Genomic DNA, 22,115 nt, shown 5'->3' on the forward strand with positions numbered 1-22,115 from the left:
TGTCCAGCCTAGAGAGAACCAGGGCTTTGTAGACAGTGAACTCTGATGTGAGGAGAGAAGGAGAGAGTGGAGTCGAAGATGACACCAAGTTTCTTTGCCACAAGGCAGGTGAAGGAAGAGAGCAGAAGGAGGGAGGCCAGAGTGAAAGGAAAAGCGGGAGCAGGGGTCCCACTGAGAAGGATCTCAGTCTTACTGGCAATAAGACGGAGATCACTGGAGGCCCACCACTCATCGCGGATAGACATTCAGGAATGAGTGAGAGAGGAGAGGAGGCTGAGGGGAGCCTGAAGGAGAGCGGTGCGTCATAGAGAAGGTAGAGATAAGGTGGGTCAAAGGGGCCAAGTAGACATTGAAGAGCCAGGGTGAGAGGTTAGAGCCCTGGGGAACACCACATATAGAGAGGGATGTGGTGGAGAGAAAGGACACAAGTTGGACCTGGGAAGGTTGGTCCAGAAGGAACGAGGTCAACCAAACCAGGGCCTGATCCGTGATGCCCAGGTTGTCACAGAGACAACTGATCAGGATGGCAAGAATGGTAGAGGAAGAGGAGAGAGGACAGGATGTCCCGAGTTTTATTGTTGAAGTGAGAAGCCAAAGCTGTACAGAGGGTCTGGGAGGGACCAGGAGAGGTGGAGACTGCAGAAGGACTGGCCAGCATCTTGCAGATTTGAAAGAGTTTGGCTGTGTTTGAGGCTGCAGAGACGTAGGCTTGTACGTGGGCTCTCTTCTTGGACAGGACAGAGAGCCTATTGCCTTTGGAGCAGGCAACAGGCTAGTTGGTATGCACCTGATGCCCTCCACTTCTTCTCATACCAAAAGTTGCACTTGGAGGTAGGATTCAGACGGATTGTCATGACAGGGGCAAGGACGTCCAGAGTGTTGGAGATAGAAAGATGCAGGTTAGAGAGGGCTGTGTCAGAGTGCGGGTCAGCTGCCGGGGTAGGAGGAGCAGAAAAGTAGAGGCAAAGGCTTCAACCGACACATGCTTTATAGGCCGAATGACCGAGAAGGTAGGTGGCAGTGCTGCGGTTGGCTTCGCCTGGGCGTCAGCGAGCTTCAGGTGAGAGGAGAGCAGAAAGTAGTTAGTCCACTAGAGTTTTTCTGCCTTGGCCCTGCTCCACTTTAGTCAGCGGTTTCTTCTGGCACATGCAGCCGTCCAGAGCATACACCTTCTTTCTGTTCTGGCAAGCCCTGCTCCAGATGGGCACTCCCAATTCCTGTAGTCTGCTTTTATTAAAAGCTCAGTCTCTAGCATGCGTCTGGCACTTAAGCCACCATAGGTGCTTGTAGGAGTGTACACGGAGATCAGGGATGCAACGTAAACTCGCTGTTCTCTGCTGTCTGTTTGACCTACTGACCCTAACCCTATGTTGGCCTTTGTTTCTCAGCTCCCCCATTTCTATGTCCTCTTCCATAATGGGCAAAAGTCCATCCCAAGACCCGAATAGCCTTTCAGCTTGGAGCTGAATCTGCTCTCCTGTTAGTGGTGCTACCTGGCGGAACCACCCTCCTTAATAGGTGCTGGTTTACAAGGACCCCCCCCCCAAATCCTGGGACAGAAAGAGGGCTTAGCCGTCTACCAGCGGCCCTTTCTGAATGGTGGCTCATGTTTTCACAGCCCAGCCCGACACGTTCCATTCTACTCGGGACTTCCCAGCACCTGCCCTGGCTCCATTCCCTCTGGGTCTTCCAATCAACTGCGAGGGGATGTTTTTCCATTCTCCGGTTTCGGCCCTCATGGGCTTCCCTTCTCAGTTCTGGAGGTGTGATTCTGATGGGGGGGTTTGCATTGCCTTAGCATCGACTCACGTGCAAAGTCTAGAGAGTGTGTTTCCGAAGACAAAGGCAGTTTCTATTTCAAATGCATCGGGGCAAACTGTGGACGGAAAACGCGGCCACAATCTCTAATCCACTTTGGCTACATGTAGAAAAGTCTTATAGATGCCTGTTGCCTTGTTCCTCACCGTGAGGTTTTGATCTCAGTCCAAACCGACTCAGTAAAGTACAAGGGGAGCCCATAATGACGCCACAATGGAAGACGGCCATTACATACGTCTTCTTTATTTGCCATCTGCCCCGCAGTGGAGGATGAAAAACCCAGCTGCACATTGCCTCACTCCACCAGCGATCGTTCCAGGAAATCAGAGGCATCTTTAAAGTTGAGCGCTGCTGAAATACCCATCTGCGCTGGAGAGCCACTTCAACTGTATGGGCCTATCGGGGCCAGGAAGGCATTTAGCATTGGCGTTCAACAAGGTATGTGCCTTGTCGGCCAGCTGCGCCCAAACTACACTGACGTATGTGTGATAATTGACTCAGCCCCAAGGACGCCCATGGCAAGGCCTTGCCCCCAGTACCTTGAAGATACGGGACACAGGACATGACTGTTCGGGCTCCAGACGTGCACTCTCGTGTGGCGAGAACGCCCCTTTTGTGCATATCAGCACGCGCAACAGCAGAAGGTTGCGCCACGTGACACTGGCACTCCTTTTTCATAACAAAAATCAAATACAGTTTATTAGCAACAAACCGTGTCAACATGACAAACTTTTACATGGTAACGTACCAAACAGTATGCCCAACATTGGCACCAGTGGGGGACTCAGACCTTTCAGGTCTGGTTGCCCAATATGTAGTCTTGAGTCTCCCTGGGCACTTCCGGCTTTCTCTATGGGGTACCTCTCTCAAATTGGTGCCTACCTGGTCACTGTTTCCACCTCCCCTGGTACGGGCTCAGCCTCTCCCGCACTCTCCCCCAGAGCTTGCTCACTGCTGGCAGTCCGGGGCGGAGAAGCTTCCAGCTGTCAATCTCTCAGCTTCTCTCCCTCTCCCATCTTTTAAAATAAACTGGAGTTCCTAGTCACAGTTCCTCTTTGGTCAGCGGCAGTCACCATTGAGCCCTTAACCTGGACAACTCTCATGGGAGAGGGCTCGTACGTGAGGGACAGCTTCCCTTCAAGGTGACGGTTTCGTACCAGGACAGTGATACCCACCTCTATGTCCGGTGGTTTAAGATGTCGTCCGGTGGTTTCACCCTCATTGTGAGCCCTTTGGTCCTCCGACGTCTTGCCGTCGTTAATGATTCCAGAGGCCGACCCTCCGCCTCTGGGAGAAGACCTCTTGGACATCTCCTGAAGAGAGCATCAGCCGGTGCCCCCCCCCCATAGATTGGTGAGGGGTGGTCCTATACTCCCTTAGAAACTGGTAAAGAGTTCTCCTCAGCTCATTCCCTTAGCCTTGGCTACGCAAAACACTTGTTAGTGTCCTCATGAAAAGCTCCGCCTCTCCATTGGCCTCAGGCCATCCTGGTGTCACCCTCCGGTGTGTAATGCCAGTCTGCCATGAATTCTGCAAAGTTTCTGCCATGAAATAACGGGCCATTGTCCGAGCAGATGATTCTGGGGAAGCCGTGCATGGCAAATACATTCTCCATTACTTGTATGATCTGCTCACATGAGGTAGACTCCACCAGCTCGACCTCTGGGTACCTGGTCCACTGGTCTATCATTACATGGAAATACATCCCTCTTCCTGTTGACCCGAAGTCAACGTGGACAACTACCCATGGCTCATCACTCCTGAGCATGGATTCAATTCTTGGCTCTCTGTTGACTGGGGTGGTTGCCTGGCACCAGACACACTTACCCACATGGCCATCTACCTTTGCTTCCAGGCCTGGGAACCAGACCTTCGGTTGCAGTCTCGCCTTGGTTTTTGCTGTTCCCTGGTGACCACAGTGTGCCAACTCCAGCACCCTTTCTACTAGTACATGCGGAATTACAATCTGTTGGCATCGTAGTAGCAAGCCGTCTGTCGCTGACAGCTCATGCCGGACTGGGCACAGCCCTTCCAAATCGTGTTGCATATGTCAGTTTCTGTGAGCGGTATTGGATAGTACAGTTTTCCACTCACTACTGACCATGGCCTCCTGGATTACTTGAAAACACTCATCCTCTTTCGAGGCCTCTGCCACTTCAAGGGTGAGAGCCACGGCTTTGCTGCTTCCACCACCAGACGAACGTGCTCCTCGATGTCCACGGGTGTTGGTTCTTCTTGTCCCCGCCGTACCTTGGGTGCCGTGACAAGTAGTGCGCAGGATTGTGGGCTCTCGGTCTGAAGGTCAGTACAACTCGATACTCAATCAGGGCCAGCATCCACCGTTCAATCCTGGGGGTGGTTTTGACGAGGACCCCGCCAGGATAGGGAATAGAGGTTTGTGATCAGTTATCACTGTTACGGGCATTCCTAGAATGTACATGCTAAAGTGCTGGCATCCCCATAATACCGCCAGCGCCTCTCTCTCTATCTGTGAGCATCATTGTTCCGTGCTGGTGAGTGTCTTGCTGCGAGTACTGTCCCTAGGCCGACCGGACTGGCGTCAACAATAGTTTCCAGACTCTTTCCTCAGTTCGAAGGCGGCCATCATTTCTCCCCTGTGAATGCGTTTTTGATGGTATCAAAGGCTCTTTGTTCATTGTCAGACGACACCCAGGCCGTGTCTTTCCTAGTCAGCATCTGGAGGGGTTCCAAGAGGGTCGCCAAATTGGGTATAAACCTACCGCAATAGGTCACCATTGCAAAAGCTTCTCACCTAAGACACGTTTTCTGGTGGTTTCACCTCCTGGATGTCGCTGACTATTTGCGGGTCTGGGGAAATTCTGTTGGCGTGAAAGACAAAACCAAAGAACTCAATACTGTCCTTTAGTAATTCACACTTTTCACGGTGCAGAGTGAGTCCTAGGTTCTGGATTCTTTCCAGCTTTTTTTCCAGGTGACCCATATGTTCAGTTTCTGACGTGGCATAGACCAAGATGTCTTCGCTCAGGTTTATTACTCCTTCATGCCCCGCCAAGGCCACCCATATGACATTTTGAAAACTTTGGCCGCTGAGGAGACTCCGAAGCGGAGACGTTTGTACTGGTACAACCCGTGTTGGGTTGTAAAGGTTGTGATGTAGCGAGAATCCGGGTTTTCAACTCCTTTTCCACCTGTTGTCTCAGGTGGAACGATATTCACTGGTGCTTCAGTGCTGTTGGGTACACGGTCTCATCAATGTGCAGTTTAATGGGTTCGCCCTCGAGTTTCCCGACGCCTTGAAAAACTGTGGCAAACCTCTCCAGAGTCTCATTGATGTCTTCAGCGTACACTGTGAGGGCAAAGTGAGCAATACCCAGGGCCTCTGCTGCTGCGCAGCTTAGCAAGGAGTGTGTGCTTATGTCCGTGACAAAGAATTTTGCTCTGATTTCTTTCCCTTTGTGAGCAACTTTGGTCACAAATGCACCTCGAAGGGGCAGTGGCCGAGTCCCTCCAAACGAGAATATTTGGGCAGGTGCCTTTGCTAGTGTCGAGGGCCCTGGTAGTGCCTCGTAGTGGCAGGTCGCTAGCACGCACACCGATGTGCCGTGTCCACAAGTACAGATGTCATTGTTCCACCTATTGCCACCGTGCACATAGGTTGTCTCCTCTTTTTGAGAGAGTCAACGCTCGAGATAAAGAAACACTCTTCCTCCGCTTCGTCTGTCAGATCCAGACTTGTCATTTCTTGTTCCACGACTGGCACCTGTCTTTGTCGCCGCGGCATGACACTAGGCATCCTACTGGGCCCTCTGGGAATGGTGGCTGGGGTGGGTGCTCTGCACATCCTAGCGGAAAGTCCCGCTGCTCCACAGCATCCACACACTCTGCCCTTCGTCGGGCACTCCGCAGTGTGAGGGAGGTTGTAGCCACACTTGGGGCACGGTTGCTGAGCCTCGGATTTCCTTAGGGGCTATCTAGGCCTCGATGGGCCAGTATTTGGCGGTCGCCCTATCGCACATGCGTCCTCCACTTTCAGAGATCTGATCGCAGCGTCCATTTTGGTGGCACGGCTGTCTGCCAACTCATGTGTCCTCCCCATCTCTAGAATGCAAGTCAACGTTAAACCAGGCTCCCGGAGGACCTGTCGGTGCAGTTTACCTGAGCTGCACCCCTGTATCAGCTGGTTACTTACCATACCGTCCTCTTTTCCCCAGCTACACGTGCTTGCCAGGTGACGAAGCCTGCAGTAGAATTGGTCGAGAGATTCTTCCTCCCTCTGTTTCTCACTACACATGACAAACCTCTCTAAGTCTTGGTTCCCCTTTGGCAGCCTGGTATGAGTCATTGGCGGGAGCGAGGGATTTGAATATCCTGTGTATCTCCGATCCTGCGGTGTAGATGAGAGTAGCCACTTTGGCCTCGTCATCTGACTCACCAGTTGCTTTGAAGTACATATCGAGCTTCTCGATCCAGAGCAGCCACTTTGACCCCAGCTTCGAGGGATTACCCGAGGTGTCGAATTCAGGCATCGTGGCCAGTGTACCATGTTGGCGGGGTACTTTCCTAGCTTGCTGGGCTCCTGCGGATTATGAACTTTAATTCCAATTGCATCTGACTATATCTTCCAGCCTATTGTTGCACAGCCCTCTCGACCCACTTATCCATTGCTAGCACCGCTGAAGTAGCCTCGAACCGTGTGGGAGTGGCTTTACCAGTAGGTGCCTTGTTTCTGTTACTCCATTGCACGCTATTTTCCTGAAACAGACAGAGTATGTACCCTCGAATGATCAATGTCCTGCAACCAGTTGTACCCCGACTTCATGCCCATGCTGCTTAAATGAGGTTTGCTAATTTGCCCAAAACATTCCTGCACGTCTTTCTGCCTCTTGGTACAATGGCCCTCATTACGGGTCTGGCGGCAGCCGTTCCGGTAACTCCGGCAGGCTGCCACCAGACCCGTAAACAGTTACCAGCTCCTGGCTTGCCGGTAAGTCAGGAGCCGGTAACTGTTGTTCCCCATTCCCATAGAGCCCCATAGGACTCTATGGGAGTGGGGACCACTGAAACACCGGCACCGTTAACGGTGCCGGTGTTTCAGTGAAAGTCTGTGGGCGGGTGCCGGCGGAACGGCAACCCGCCTGCAGACTTGTAGTTAGCCGTTCTGGAAACAACGGTGCCGGTAAGCTTATGGGCACCGTTGTTTCCGGACCGGCTAACTCTGAATGAGGGCCAATGTATCTTCATGCCCACAACCTACCTGTTTGGCCTCTATTGCATCCATACACGTTATCCTTGAAAGGCTAGCAATTGTGGGACTGTCCCAACTTGCAGTCTTGCACTGTATATGTAACTTATCTTGTCTGCCTGGATAGCTGATGTAGCACCCCCGCACCATGAGGTGAGGCTTTGCCAGACTGTGCACCCATTGCAATGTTGCTTTTACCCACCTGTATTGATCTTGTCTTGTTTGCCACCCCCTCCCCCTCCCCCACCCCCATCAATGAGTGAAGGTGTTGCCAGACTGTGCATTCATGATCTCTATGATCCCTGCCCTCATGTTGTAACTGTTGTGATCGGTCCTACACACTGCGGCTGTATTAGTGCACTTCTAGGGTTGTGTGCTGCAATAAATGTAAAAATATATAAATATAAATTGTTTTCTTACTGACCACACCCCTTTGGTTTAGATGCTATACTTTTTAGGAAACAGGAAAAGTCATTAAAGTGGGACGCTCTACAAAAAAATGTTTTCAAAAGCAAGGCCATGTCTGGTAAATTGGCAAAATGCACCACCATCATTCTGCTGATTTATTGAGAGCGCTGGCCAACCTGTTGCAATCGCAGTCAGTGGAGTTGGTCCCACTGACAATAGGTTGCATCGTTTTGGTGAGGCCAGAGTGAGCGCTCCCTACCGGCGGGTGGCTGCCTGGTGATTGTGCGCCCGCTCCCTGCGGCCTGCCAGGCGAGTGTGCGTCCTTTGAGTCCCTTGCTGGCTGCGTGCCCCGCTGCCGGCAGCCTGGACTGTTTGGAAGCCGGCAGATGCCAAGCCCATCTCGCTACTCAGTGAACCGGGTTGCCGCTCCCACCTCAGAGCGGAGTGTGCGCAGGCCTTTCATTTGGAGTTAGGAGGCACTCACCGGCGATTACCATTAGCCGTAAGGCTGCCAGTATCACGTTGTTCGAATCATTCAGTACCTCGTAGGTGCCGGCATCGCCAAGGCTGATGTTGGTGATCACGATGTAGCTGTCGTAGCAGCTCTGCTGCACCCGGCCCTGGAGCCGGGAGGTGTAGGCCGTAGGGTGACCAACTGTCCCGTATTTTGCGGGATCGTCCCGTTTTTGGGGACTCTGTCCGCAGTTTGCAGAGGGGCAATACGGGACGGAGGTTGTCCCGACTTGCTTTGTTCCCTGGAGTGTGACTCTCGGGAGACAGCAAGTCGGGACGTCCAGCACAGCCACTCTGCAAACTGAAGTGGCCATCTACACACCACAGAGCTGCCGTCTTCTTCCTCTGGGTGGCTCCGCGGCCCGGCTGCTTTTTTGTGCCTGCAGGTCGAGCTGTTAACGCTCCGACATCTGTCCTCATTTCCATGGTAAAGCTTTGTTCCAGGGGTCATGATGGTCATGTTTCCAATTAAAATACGTGACCATCACCTCCCAAGGAGAAACCATTTGCATTGCAATAAAGCCAGATGTTAAGCGCCATTAACAAATTTAAATTACAAATGGGGCGGGCCAAAGGTGAATGACGATGTGACGTCATCACTGCCTTGTTGGCAAGTGTCCTGGAAAAGGATCTCTTATCAAAGAGAAGGTTGGCCACCCTAGTAGGCCGTGACCCTCCCCATCAGCGCACCGATGACCCGGCGCCCCCTGTGGCAGATCAGGAGGCCCGGGCAATGGCTGGGGCCGGGAGGAGGAACTACGTGACCTCCGGGAGGGGCAGAGGGACTACCTCTGCACCTTCAAAGAGAGAAGGCTTGTTCACTTGGATGCAGGCACTGCAGCCCCCACCCCTCTGCTGATACCCCTACGAACACCTCCCCCCGCCCGCCTTTTATGGACTATTCCATGTGTTAACAGTAACTTATCACAGCGATTAGAGGCAGAAGAAAGAAGTTCTTTAGCACTACAGAAGAGCACGCTTTTACAGTAGACACGTCCCCCCTGCTCTCCACTAACCAAGTCCCCCTCCCCCGCGTTCTCTCCCCACCCCTACAGATCCGCCACGGCTCCCCCAGGGTTGCTCACCTGACCCGCATATTTCGCAGAGACACGCGAAGGAAAGGGCGAGGAGTAGGGGCACCCACATCCAGACTCGTGGGACTGTGTGTGCGTGTACAGTGCACTGACCGCTCTTGCTGGACTTTCTCCAGCTTATGCGCAGCATGACTGCAGCCCCACCCCTTGACATACCCGTGTGCGGGTAGGTAGAAGTACAAGGAAAATGTAGTCCAAGTAGCTTTGCCATTAAGCCATACCTACCTACATTGGAAAATCAAAAACCCTGAGATTTAAGTCCTGCCCATATCCACACAAGACTCTGCCCAATTGTACAAGGCTCCGCCCACATGTCAAAAAGGTGAACTCAGTGGTTGTAGCTGCCATAGAAACATGTTTGCAGTATTAGAAACCCTATTTCTATTATAATCTATGCACCACACAGCTGCCTCCCCAAAAGAAAGTTATTTGCCTATTTTGCACTAAATTCATTTTTTTCAGTACCTTAAACTATATTGATTGTGTGATCGACTATGTGAACAAAACTGCACTAAATGAAACTGTGGCCTCAAAAAACGCATTTAGCATTTTTGGAGTGCCCTTTCATGATATGATATGATATGGCATTTATAACGCGCCTATACACAAGTGTTTCAAGGCGGGGGAACAGAGGGAAAACAGAGACAACGATCTTACTAGGCTGGGTGACATTGAGATCGCGCAGGGGAGAGGGAAGGGGGGAGAGGGGAAAGTGCCACGGGGAAAAGGCAGGGGCCAGGGCAGTACATAGGATAACAATAAAATAAATAAACAATAAGTACAATAAATAAGAAGTGCAGCCAAGTGGCGGCGAGTGCAGGGCAGGCATCAGGTGCTGGTAGGGGGCTGTAGGGATACAGAAACAGCCCCCGAGTGCAGGGGAGGGGACCTGGGCCCGAGAACAGAGGGTATCCAGGTGACCGGTGCAATTTCAGTTTCAGCCAGGAATTCAGCAGGGGAGAGGAGGGGAGAAAGCAGAAGCAAAGAGGAAGGTCTTGAGATGCTTCCGGAACCGGAGATGGTTCTCCCCAAGTTTCAGAAACGCTGTTCCAGAGGGAGGTCTGAGCCGAAGAAAGATCTACCACCAACTCGTTGCTTGGAAAAGCGACTGACCCTGAGGGAGTTAGAGGTGGATGAGTGAAGGGCTCGAGAAGGAAGGTATTTGGGAAGACAGAGTTGAAGGTATTGAGGCCCCAGGCCACAGAAGCCCTTGTGGACAATGCAGAGGGTTTTGAACTTAATCCTTGCAGCCACTGGGAGCCAATGCAGGGATTTCAGTCCTGGAGAGATACAATCCCGGGCCTTGAGGCAAAGGACAAGTCTCGCAGTCCTGTTTTGGATGAGTTGCAGAGGGCGAAGAGTAGAGGCAGGCAGATTTAGAAAGAGGCTGTTGCAGTAGTCCAGCCTAGAAAGAACCAGAGCTCTGGAGACAGTGAGCTTCTGGGGGAAGGAGAGGAAAGGAAGAATACCTCAAAGGAGGTGCAGCTGGTAGTGTGACTTCTTAGAGATGTTAGAGATATGAGGAGAAAAGGAGTGTGTGGAGTCAAAGAGGACCCCAAGATTTTTAGATTTCCAGGTGGGAGAAGAAAGAGGGCCAAGAGAGGCCGGCCAGAGAGTGATAGGAAAGGAGGGAGCAGGTGTGCCAATGAGGAGAATCACAATCTTACTGGCATTAAGGCAGAGATCATTGGCAGCACACCACTCCTGGATAGCAGACAGACAGTCAGAGATGAGAGAAGGAGAAGAGGTGGCGGAAGGGAGCCTGAAAATGAACTGAGTGTCATCCGCATAGCACTGAAAGTTGGGGCAGAGAGCGGCAATGTGGTGGGCAAGAAGTGGCAGGTATTGGTTGAACGGGGAGAGGTTAGACCCCTGGGGAACACCACAGGTAGAAATAGAGGCGAGGAAGGACCCAAGTTGGACCAGGGAGGGTCAATCGGAGAGGAAAGAGGTCAGCCAAGCCAGGGCCTGATCAGTGATACCCAGGTTATCACAAAGACGGTTGAGCAGGATGGCATGGTTGACCATGTCAAAGGCAGACAAGAGATCAAGTAAGATGAGAACACAGGGGGTGTTGGATTCAAGGTTGGAGAGAAGGTCATCACGTATGTTCAAGAGAGCAGTTTCCGTGCTTCTGGCAGCTCTGAGGCCAGACAGATGGTCATGGAGACAACCAATAGATTCAGTGGGGAGATTAAGCTGCGAGATGACCAGCTTTTCCAAGAGTTTGTCCAGGAAAGGAATGATGGAGATTGGGCGATCGCTAGCCTGGCAGGAAGAGTCTGCAGAGGGTTTCTTAAGAAGAGGGTACACAAGGGAGTGCTTCAAGTGGGGGGGGGAGACTCCAGTGGCAAAGGAGTGGTTGCAGAAGTGAGCCAAAGCAGGAGCCAGGGTGTCAATGTGGTCCTTGATGGTTTTAGAGGAACAGGGGAGAACCTGTTTTGACAAGGCTTTCATAGATCGGAATTGTCTAGAAACCTTGTCTGGGGAGAACAGGGGAAAGGCAGAGAAGGGGGAGGCCAAATAAGGGCCAGGAGGAGGAGAGGGGAGTAGAGGGAGGAGGAGGATAGGAAGAGAGGCCAGGATGTCCTAAGTTTTAGAGATGAGATGAAATCAGAAGCCAGGGCTGTGCAGAGGGCCTAGGATGGGACAGGAGAGGTAGAGACTGCAGCAGGATTGTCCTGCTCCTTGCAGATTTTAAATAGTTTGGCCGAGTTGTTGGATGCCGCAGAGACGCAGGCTTGGATGAGGGCTCTCTTCTTGGTGCGGACAGAGAGCTGGTATTGCCTTTGGAGCAGGCCAGTTTGTCAGAGGACGTACAGGAAGCACACCATTTCCTCTCAGCCACCCTGAAATTGTGTGAGGGTGGTGAGGTCTGAGTCGTACCAGGAGTTCCTCTTGGCTTTGGGCTTCAAGCGGATCCTCATGAAAGCGGCAAGAACAGAGTGGCTTGGCCTGAGGGGTAGAGAGGGTGAGCTGGGAGGAAAGGAGAAAGTGATCACTCCAGGAGAGAGGTGTGGTGAGAGGGATTGAAATGGGAAGGTCTGAGGAGATCAGAACATCCAAAGCATCCAGGTGGATGTTGAAGTCTCAAGAAAGTGGGGGGAGAGAGAGAGAGAGAGAGAGAGAGAGAGAGAGAGAGAGAGAGAGAGAGAGAGAGAGAGAGACACAGACACACTAGGCATTCGGAAGATGAGTAGGCCTGCGTAGGAAGGACAGGGGGAGGAATTCACTCAGATCAGGGATACACCCCCTCCAGAATGGTTGGATTTGGGCACAGAGAGGATCTTGTAGCCATCAGATAGAAGAGTGTCAAAGCTCATGACAGAGCTGGCCGTGAACCATGTCTCTGTGAGACCGTGGACATCGAGGTCAAGTTCCTGAAGGTGCCGGCAGATGTCAGAGGAGTGTTTGACAGCTGAGCAAGAGTTTAGAGTGGCAATATGGAGAAGGTTGCCGTCCGTGAAAGACTTCCGGGGAGGGGTACAAATCAGAGTTATGCCCTGCGGAGGTTTGGAAGAAGCCCGAGGGGGGAGCAGAAAAGGAAGGAGGAGAGGGCAAGGTAGCCAAGGAGTAGACAGCAGGGGGACAAGGAAGCCGTGGAGGGAAGAGAGGGGACAGCAGGACAAGAAAGGAAATTGATGAGGTGCAGGAAGCGTCTATCAAAGAGAAGATTGGCCTGAGGGCCTTGGACCAAGACGGTGCCATTCAAGTAAACATTAATGATGACCTTAGAGGAATGGAAGGAGGCCAGGAGGGCATCCCACCGTGTGCCACCACTAATGGGAGAGGAAGAGAAGGGAGAGAGCACAGAGACCATATGTAGAGTCCATAGACCTGGCGAGGGAAGGACAAAGCGGATGTCGGTGAAAGTTTGCCTGGAGGAGGCACTGGTATAGGTGTCAGCGATAGTGAGGCCTGGGATGGAGATCAGGATGTCCTTTTTAATCTTCCTACAAGATTTAGTGAGGAGAGCAGTATAGTCAATAGAGAAGCAGTTAGAAAAAAGATAGGAGAGATAGAGCACCATAGAGTAGGTAGGGAGAGGATAGAAGAGGAAGGGGGGGGTTGAAGATGGGGTAGGGGCGGGGAGAACACTACGGAAGGACACAGGGAGGACACTAGGGAAGGACACAGGGAGGAGCGCAAGCAGACGAGACAAGTAGACAGTTGGACAAGACGACAGGAGCTTAGATAATGGTAGGTTTGCTAGATGAATGCTTTGCTAGGAGGCAAGACCATAGGATGACACTGTAGAGGAGGTCCCAGAAATGGCCTGCAATCCTGACCCCCGTCTTGAGGTACCAGGAACGTACTCGCCAAGGTACGTGACGTATGAGGAGCAGATGAACCAACAGAGAGCTGCACTGAGACTCTGCCCAGTGTACATCGGAAGAGCCATACCGGTTGAAGCGCCCATAACCAGACAACCCTGGGCAGCACGGTACCCGATTAGACAACCATACCAGCAGCTGATACGAAATGAAGAGTACCTACAGACTGTCCACGAGGAGACCCAAAGAGCCCTGATGGAAGGCAAGTGGTAATGACACGAGGGCCCTGACAGACTCACGAATGAACGAAAACCAAAACCAAAGAGAACACGCCTGTGCAAGCAGCTGTGACAATGGATCTAATGTACGCAGAAGAGGAGATGATACTGAAACGTAAAGGAAACCTTGCTGTGAAACAAGATGGAAGTATCCAACCAGCTACCACGTGTAAATAGGCTTGAACGCAAGAAGATAAAAAAACGATACTGCTTGCAATGCTTAGTAGAAAGATAGAGCGGCAAGCGCCAACCATATATCTACCTCAATAAAGCACACTATACAAGTGCGACTCCATTTTGTGAAGCAGAAGTATGCCCAGGCGGCCAGAGGCCTACCAGGCCAGGTTTCATATCCCAGCCAAAGCCAGGAGAAAGAGCGGAATCGAAACTCAACAAAGAAGCAGCTCATGCCTGGGAAGTCGAGGTCAACCTGAGAAAGGGAGGAGGGCAGCAACTCTGAGGAATCGAAACTTCAGACCATACCAGCCTGCCCCGCGAAGGTCAAGATAAGGAGGCCCAGGCAGGTGGCGAGGCCGAAGGAGAATTAAATACACTAAAAGCTGGATTCTGAAGCAGATTCATGGTGAACTAACACGTGACCAGCCAGGCGCGAAGAGGTACCACCGCCTGATGTCATCCAGAACCCGAGGATGCTATAACTTTTCCTGATAAGAAGTTGCAGTTTCGAGGCCATCCTCAGCCAACTAATTGACACATAGCCCTAAAGGTACTGATTGATGGAAGGGAGGCAGGGTGAATCGTGGGGCACTCCGCATCTGGGTGTCCATTCTGCATGCTGCTAATTAAAGTAGAGATTTATGTCTAGGGGTGTAACCTACCCAATCGCAATGGACCAACTAATCTAGGGTCCTATAGATACTAGAACCAATAGGACGTCATACTTGTAGTGACGTCTATCACGTGTGATGTAGAGGGATGGGCCTAGAAGCCCACCAGATAAGAGGTATCCAATCTGCTTGCTCTATTACCATATATAGATATAGCCCCTATACTTAAGTTACCATTTCCAACCAATTATATTGCATGACAAACTTGTAGAGTTAGACGTCAATGATGACAAGTTTTGGGTATAAATGTTACTGTTTGCATGAAGTTCGAGAAGTTGAAGCGAGACAGGTGATCGCAACGCTGCTGATTCCCATTTGTTTCCCCGTTTGATGTACTTGTCATTAAACAGACATCCCTTTGCCAAACTATTGAGTTGTCCTTATTGATTGTGTTGAAGTAAATGAATCCTGCACCCCCATTCCTCACGGGGTGCAGCTATCTTGTTTTACAGGTACTAGAGGGTGAGCTCTGACGTATGGGCCCGTCAGAGGACGCTCCGCCTCTCCAGTACAACACTACTTTTACAATGCAATTTAAATATCAGAGAAAACACACCAAAGTCTGAGAGTCCTGTATAGTGGGGAAAAAGGCCTAGGTTACAAAATGCAATTTTAAATACTTTTGCATTTGGAAACCTTACACTACTACACACATGCAAAAGCAGAACACAAGACAAAGTTGGGGCCAGGCATTTGCTCTCCAAGGCATATCTAGTTTGTTATATTTCTGGAACCACTGACTGCTGAGGCAAAGCGACTGGTGTAATGTGAATAGACACTGCAAAAGGCCTCCCTGGGTTCCTGTATCTTAATTGTGTCTCCCCGAAGTGAATTACATGTGTATATTTGGCACGTAAAATGACCAATACATTTTTTTTAAATGGGTGTGTGCTATTTGCCACTGCACTTGCAGCATTTCACTGCTATTTGCAATGCACTTGTTCTCTTTTTGGTTTGTTGAGTCCTTTCACTCAATGTGGTTCAAGCTGGATAGTTTAGTTAACTGCATGGAGTCACGTCTCGGTCTCTTTGCTGTGTCCGTCGCTGGCACCCGTTTTCCATGTGAATGGACAGATCACCACAGGGCATTGTGTCTGGCAGCTGCTTTTAATCACAGGAGCCCCAGCTGGCAATGAACGTGAAATGCCTGCAGATGTGTAAACGCTGGATCTGTGGTGGAAAACCCAGAGACTCCATGCTCTTCCCTGGAGACCCGGAGAAGAGCGTGAAAACCCGGAGTCTCCGGGATGAAGCCGGAGGTTCGGCAGGTATGCACTAAACTCTGCTGTCTGGTCGCTGTATGCACGGGTGAGCTAGAGAGACCGCAAGCCATAAAGGGCTCCAGGGGCTTAGGCCTTTACCATGAACTAATAATCGAGGTGCAACAGCACTCCCCACCCTCCCCCCACCCAAAGCAAAAAATGTGTTACAATCGCAGGGGCACAAGTACTAGTTCGACAAAAGCTCCTCCTACTAACGGTGATCTGTTCATGGAGCACATTTGGACATCCATGTGGGGGCCCCCTCCCGGTACACTAGAGCGGGTCTCACCAGACACCGGGTTCACCCAGTGTAACAATGTGGCTGCGGGCACGCAGCACACCAGTGGCAGGGAGATCACCGGTCTGGGAGACAGCTGCTAGGGGCACCCAGCACGTGGCTTCCTTAGCCCGGAGGACACCCAGTGGGAGGCGGAGACACCAGACCGCAGTCGACACCAAGGACCGCACGGACACGAGTTGCCACTTCCTGGGGCTCTGCTGCACTGCTCAAGCCCAGCCATGACTCATTCCCTTAAAGGGGCCATACACCACAACCCCTAGTAATACAGCCTTAAAGACTTCGATTAAGGGGGGGGGGGAGATGGGGAATAGTCCATTCTTTCCCATTTCACTAGATAATCAGCATCAACCCGCACTACAGAACCTATGATAAATATGGCTATTAAAGTAGGAACAGCTGAACCGACCAGCATAAGCATGCGACACCCATGGCAACAACTCCCTGTTGCAAATGTGGATTGAATTAAAGAGGGAGTCAAATGCCGGGATGATTACGGATCCGACGATCGTGTTCCAAACCGATCTGCATAGCTCTGAGGAGGTTAATCCATCTACCTTTTGCCTCCCCCTTCACTCCCTAATGCTGCCTCTTTGCCCCTGCTCTTGTGGGGAGGCAGTCCAATGGTGCTCACTTTCTACCCATCATCTAACCCAACCATCAGTGCAACCTATTACAGGTTCTGGATAGGCTGTGTCCCATAAAGGCCTGTTTATTAACCTGTTCAAATGTACTGAAGCTCTCTCCTTATCCCCTCTTGCACTCCCACCCCCCCACCCCACCCCCTTTGTTTTCAGCACTTGCACGACCCCAATCGCCTTACGGCCTAGTAAGATCGTTTTTGTTTGTTTTCATCGCCTCCTCCTCTTCCCCTCCTCCCCCAGCTTTCCTCCTATAGCACTATATTTTACACCTCCTCATCCCTGCTCTCTCCCCCTTGTCTTTGTGCGCCTACAAACACAATTCCTGCTCTATACTGCGCATTACAAATAACCAATAAATAAAAAATAAATGGCCTTATCTCAGGGTAAAAAGGTGTTATAAGAACCTGCACATACATGAACTCCAGCATTTGTAACTATCTAGAAATAAATGCACCACATGTAACGTGTAATCAATGCAAACCTGACAGACATAAATAAAATCAGTATCATTGCAAAATATACTGCAGTGCCGAATATCATTCAGAATATAGGACAAATGTACACAAAAATAACAGCAATCCTTCTGAACAGGAAGATTAGGCAATTCTCCCAACCTCCCCCCCCCCCCATTTAATACAAGCATTTAGAAGGAGCACATTCAAACGAACCATCAAAACAAATTATCCGGCATTCTGGGGTTTAAAGTTTGCATACCCCCACCCCCCCCCACCTCCACAACAGTCTTAGTGACTCCAGTGTACTTTCTCCATAAAAGAACCATCTCCGGTTCCGGAAGCACCTCAAGACCTTCCTCTCTGCTTCTGCCTTCTCCCCCCTCTCCCCTGCTGATTCTACTCCCCCTCGGCACCATGCACCTGGCCTACCCTCGGTCTTCCGGGCCCAGGTACCGGCTCACATTGCCACCGGGCCACCCCCTGCCCTAGGGTCTGTATCTGTAACCATACAGCCCCCCCCTTTTTCCTCTACACTTATTAGACCTACACAGTCTGCGGTCTTAAACCCAGCACTTGCCACTTGCTGGCTGCACTACCACCGTTTGTTGCCTTTTATTAATTATTTGTATTATTTATCTGTTTTTCCTTTGCTCTGCACTTTCCCCCTCCCCCTTACACTTGCGCGTTCTCAATGTTTTGTTCTCCCTGTTCCCCTCCCTTGCCTTGTCGCGCTCTGAAACACTTGTGTACGAGCGCGATAGAAATAAAATATCAATATCAAAGTAGATTTTGTATTCTATCGGCCCCATCTGTACCCCCCTAACCCCAGATTAGCTCTCGTCCGTCTAGCCATAGGTTCCATGGAGAGGGGAAACGGGAGATGGAGGTGGGGGGGGGGGGGTAGGGTTCTGCCTTGTCCATCTAGCAAACTACCCTATTAATCGCAATTGTGCCGGTAGTTCTTCAGTCGATAGCCAGGATCCTTTCTGCGCAGGGAAGGCCAATCACCCCGGTCTGACGCTTTACTTGCATCCAACAAAACCACCCCTAGGACCAATCCTCATCCTTCTGCTAGGTCAGTTAAGTTCACTCTCCTCCTGACATTCTCAAACGTAGCCCTATGGGACATACACAAGCTCCAGAAACACAAAACATAAATGCCATTTAGAACTATCAAAATCATTTCATAAAGTGCAGGTAAGTGAGAGTAACAAAAATCCACCTATTAAGCCCATGTTTACCTGCACTAAGCAGAGTTAAAGTGGCCGGCCGCATGAACAGAAAACACGTGAATGGAATTTTCCAAAACAGCTAAATTAAGGTTCTTCTGATTTGTGAATAAAAGTGAAATGCGCGACTGCCTAATTGTGCGATGAAGCACCTACAATCCAAGAAGCTTCCCTTAACAGAGGCAGAAGATGCAATGTACATCTGGAGTAACACTGCGGTCTAGAGCATGCAGTCCCAATAGAAGCATTTACCTGGAACGCGCCATGCTAGTTTACTGGGTTTATATGTAGCGCTCTGCTGCCACCTGCATGGTCTCTGGGAACACTCTGGCAGAGGGGGATGGTTGCGTTTATGTGTGCAGACTGGAAGCCCCCTAAGCTCTGCACACACGTCTGTTGCTAGGCATTTTGTTTCAAGAGCATTGAGGCCTGGGGGTCCAGAGTGGGGCATACTGTACCCCTGGGGCTAGGATGCATTGTCCACGACTGGGACATGTAGCTTTAGCGCTAAGGCTTTAGCCTTAATACAAAAATGTTGAATAAAACTGCTTACATGTTTTTGCTAAACTATATGAAGAGTGTATTTCCATACCCTATGCCGTGTGGCTAATCCTTTGCAGGATGCACCCGTGTGCTACCCTGTACCCCACTCCGGAGACTATAGCCTTGACTACTCTGCTGTGTTTAACCCCCTGGGGAGTTATAACAAATACAGAGACCCCTTTACCGGAGGTTTGAGTCATCTCCTTGAATCCTTAACTGAGGGTCTAGGAAAACCTGTCAAACAAGGAACACTGGGTTCTAGACCACCTAGAATTTACAGCCCTACAAAGCTGCAAGACGGACAGTCCACATCCTAATAGGAGAGTATTAGGAAAGGGTCACTCACCGGCCACAGTTAGCAGGATGGTTCGTACAGGTGTGCTGGAAGACTCCGCACACACCACGTAAAACCCTGCATCCTCTGGCCGTAGACTGTGGATCACAATGCTTCCATTGGACAGGCGCTCATCAACTCGGCCCAGGAGCTGAGATGTGTAGGGTCGGGCCACTTCCTGCATTACGCTTATGATGCTTAGTCCTGTGCAGCCGGGTGGGGAGGTTTGGTTCCAATAGACGGCTCCAGGGGATACACCCATGGCTTGGATGTAGAAGGAAGACCCAGTCTGGAGGCTCAGAAATTCCACTTCTGGAGCTTTTCAGGAGGAAAGAAATAGCAGGTTCAAACCATGTGCAGTGCTTATGCTTCACAGATTATCAACAGGTGAGGAGAGAATCATTAATAATTGCCCCAGTCAAGAAAGGGTTAATCTCTTTACAGCACTGAGATGGCAATTAGCGGACTCATGGATTTGCATCTACCCAGGATACCGTGTTCTCCAAGTGTTGCAATTGAGACCAATTGTATCCTGTGCCACTTGTACGAGAGTATCCTTTCATCCACTGCTGGCCCATGGAAACAGTTGCCCTAGGATTTGTGGGGGACTGAGCGCAAATGATTTTATTTCCCGCCACCTAATATGTATTTTGTCTCCCCCCCCCCCCCTCGCCCCGCCCAGGTGGGCATGGCATCCCAAAACAGCACAAAATAACCGAATTGTATGCAAAATAGCCCAGTGAGCCAAATCACTACACAGCTGGGAAGTGGAAAGCCGGGCCGCATTGCTTTTTACAAAGCTGTTGAATGCAGCAAATCTTGTTAGGGAGCTCCTCATTGGGTAGTACGGCAGAGGAGTTATAACAAAAGAAAGAGCGAGTTGGCCATTTCATGCCGTGGCATTGCTGGTCGCTATGCCAGCCTGATATAGTTCTGAACCCCCATTCCTCGCTCGCTCTAAAGGTTTTGCAATTTTGTGGCACATGCAACCAAAAAGCGACATTTTAAGTGGAGAATATGCCGAATTTCCCAGAAAAGAAACTGTCTCATGAACATTCCTAAAGGAAATTTGACTGTGCGCCATTTCGGCAGATGTCTGCATTATTAATGTGTTTCTAACATTGGCACAAGTTCTTTCTTCCAAGAAATCAGAGCATCTCTTCACTATCCATTAGGCACTAACTATATATTTTATATATTTAGCTGCAGAACATTTAAAAGTTCCCTAATGGGGAACTCCCGTCCTCCGCACAGTCTCTTTAGGGCCAAATACGAAGCCCAACTTTTTAGGAAATCAGTTCTTAAGAGAGCAACTAATCATACAATCTTTGTGTACTTCCATTAGAAACAACTGGCCTTTTACATGGTGTGAGGGACAGGATGTACATTTGTAGATCAATTTCTATGATGAAGGTAAAAAACGAGTAAAGCTTTGCTCACCTAAGGAAGGTATGCGCTAAAGAGCGCTGACTCTTGTAGTAAAAGAGTGCCGAACGAGGACCACGTTCTATTCATATCTGTGCATCGAATAGTTTTAGGGTCTACCCCCAATTATATATCAGACCGAATTGCCCATTTTGGAGAATTCCACTTACCTAGAGGTTCTGTCTTTTCGGGGTAGGTCAGAGTAATCCTCTGTCCCAATACACGACTCGCACTTTGCCGCTAAATGGTCGCAAGAAGTAGCAACGTGGTAACGTCCTAATGACGCATGACATTTGTGACATCACATTTGCCAACAAACCGCCCTAGTAACAGTTTACAGCCTTTTTGTTGGTATCACTGCTCACATAAAGTTAGTGCCACATGTTAATACGGTTACAGATTTTCATGATGAGGATATTGAAACATTTAGTTCAAATATGCATAGAATTCGCTCTGGATCCTATATGGTGAAAATTAAGGATGCTTCCTAGGGCCTTGTACACATTACATTGGGATTTGCCAATAGTATAGTGACGGGGATGCCCATCATCCGTGTATAGAACTGTGTTGGATACCCTCTGCCTATTGTAGGAACCTACACAAAGGTATAGTTACCCCAGCTGTCTCAAAGGGAGCTCACATTCTAAAAGTGACTGACAATCTGAATTTTAAGTTTAGATATTTGTGGAGCGCTGAAAATGAAGGATACTCCTATTGTTCTGTGTCTTATGTTGTCAAATGTGAGGACACAAACGGCATACGTCATTACGATGTTGACGTTGCCACATTGCTACTTCTAGCAGACATTTTGCGGCAAAGTGCGAGTCGTGTATTGGGACAGAGGATTACTCTGACCTACCCCGAAAAGACAGAACCTCTGGGTAAGTGGATTTCTCCAAAATGGGCAATTCAGGCTGATAAAACATTTTAGGTCTACTCCCAATTATATATTCGGTGCACAGATACGAATAGAACGCGAGCCTCGTTCGGCACTCTTTTTTACTACAAGACTCAGCGCTTTTTAGTGCATAAAGTTCTACTAGTTTTTTACCTTTATCATAGAAATGGATTTACAAATGTACATCTTGTCCCTCACACAATGGAAAGGGAAATAGGATTCTCTTGGTACTAAAGATGAAGACGGTCACAATAACCACCGACTTTGGTGTTTGGTCGACCTGCTTCAAGGTTAGCAATTATTTATTTCTATGACTTTTTACTATGTTACAAGTGAGAGATTGATGAGTTTAGAACAATTCTTTTCTCATATGTCACCACAAGTCTTATGAGCAATATTACAGAGTGGGATACCTACAGATCTAGAACTAATGGATTTTAGTCATAATTAACAATAGTCACAGGAAATCTATTGCTGGAAGGAACCGGGGCCTCTAGGGTCGATATGAACTGTAACCTTTGATATTTCTAAGTCTGGATTCATTGTGGAAAAATAATGTGCATGGAAATT

At 49.9% G+C, this 22,115-nt stretch overlaps 1 protein-coding gene across 3 annotated transcripts in view; it reads right to left on the minus strand.

The window, feature by feature from the left end:
* Nucleotides 1-22,115, minus strand: part of LOC138522106 (uncharacterized) — a 136,379-nt gene that overhangs the window by 57,043 nt on the left and 57,221 nt on the right. For 2 of the 3 annotated variants that reach the window (XM_069635370.1, XM_069635371.1), the window contains exon 2: nucleotides 19,235-19,540. The exons of the other annotated variant lie outside the window; for it this stretch is intronic. In XM_069635370.1, coding sequence (XP_069491471.1) covers nucleotides 19,235-19,540 — 306 coding nt within the window. The remainder of the gene's footprint in view (nucleotides 1-19,234; nucleotides 19,541-22,115) is intronic. 3 annotated transcript variants of the gene reach the window in all.

This window comes from Ambystoma mexicanum, chromosome 13, assembly GCF_040938575.1.
Source record: "Ambystoma mexicanum isolate Mex_15411 chromosome 13, UKY_AmexF1_1, whole genome shotgun sequence".
Lineage (NCBI taxonomy): Eukaryota > Metazoa > Chordata > Amphibia > Caudata > Ambystomatidae > Ambystoma > Ambystoma mexicanum.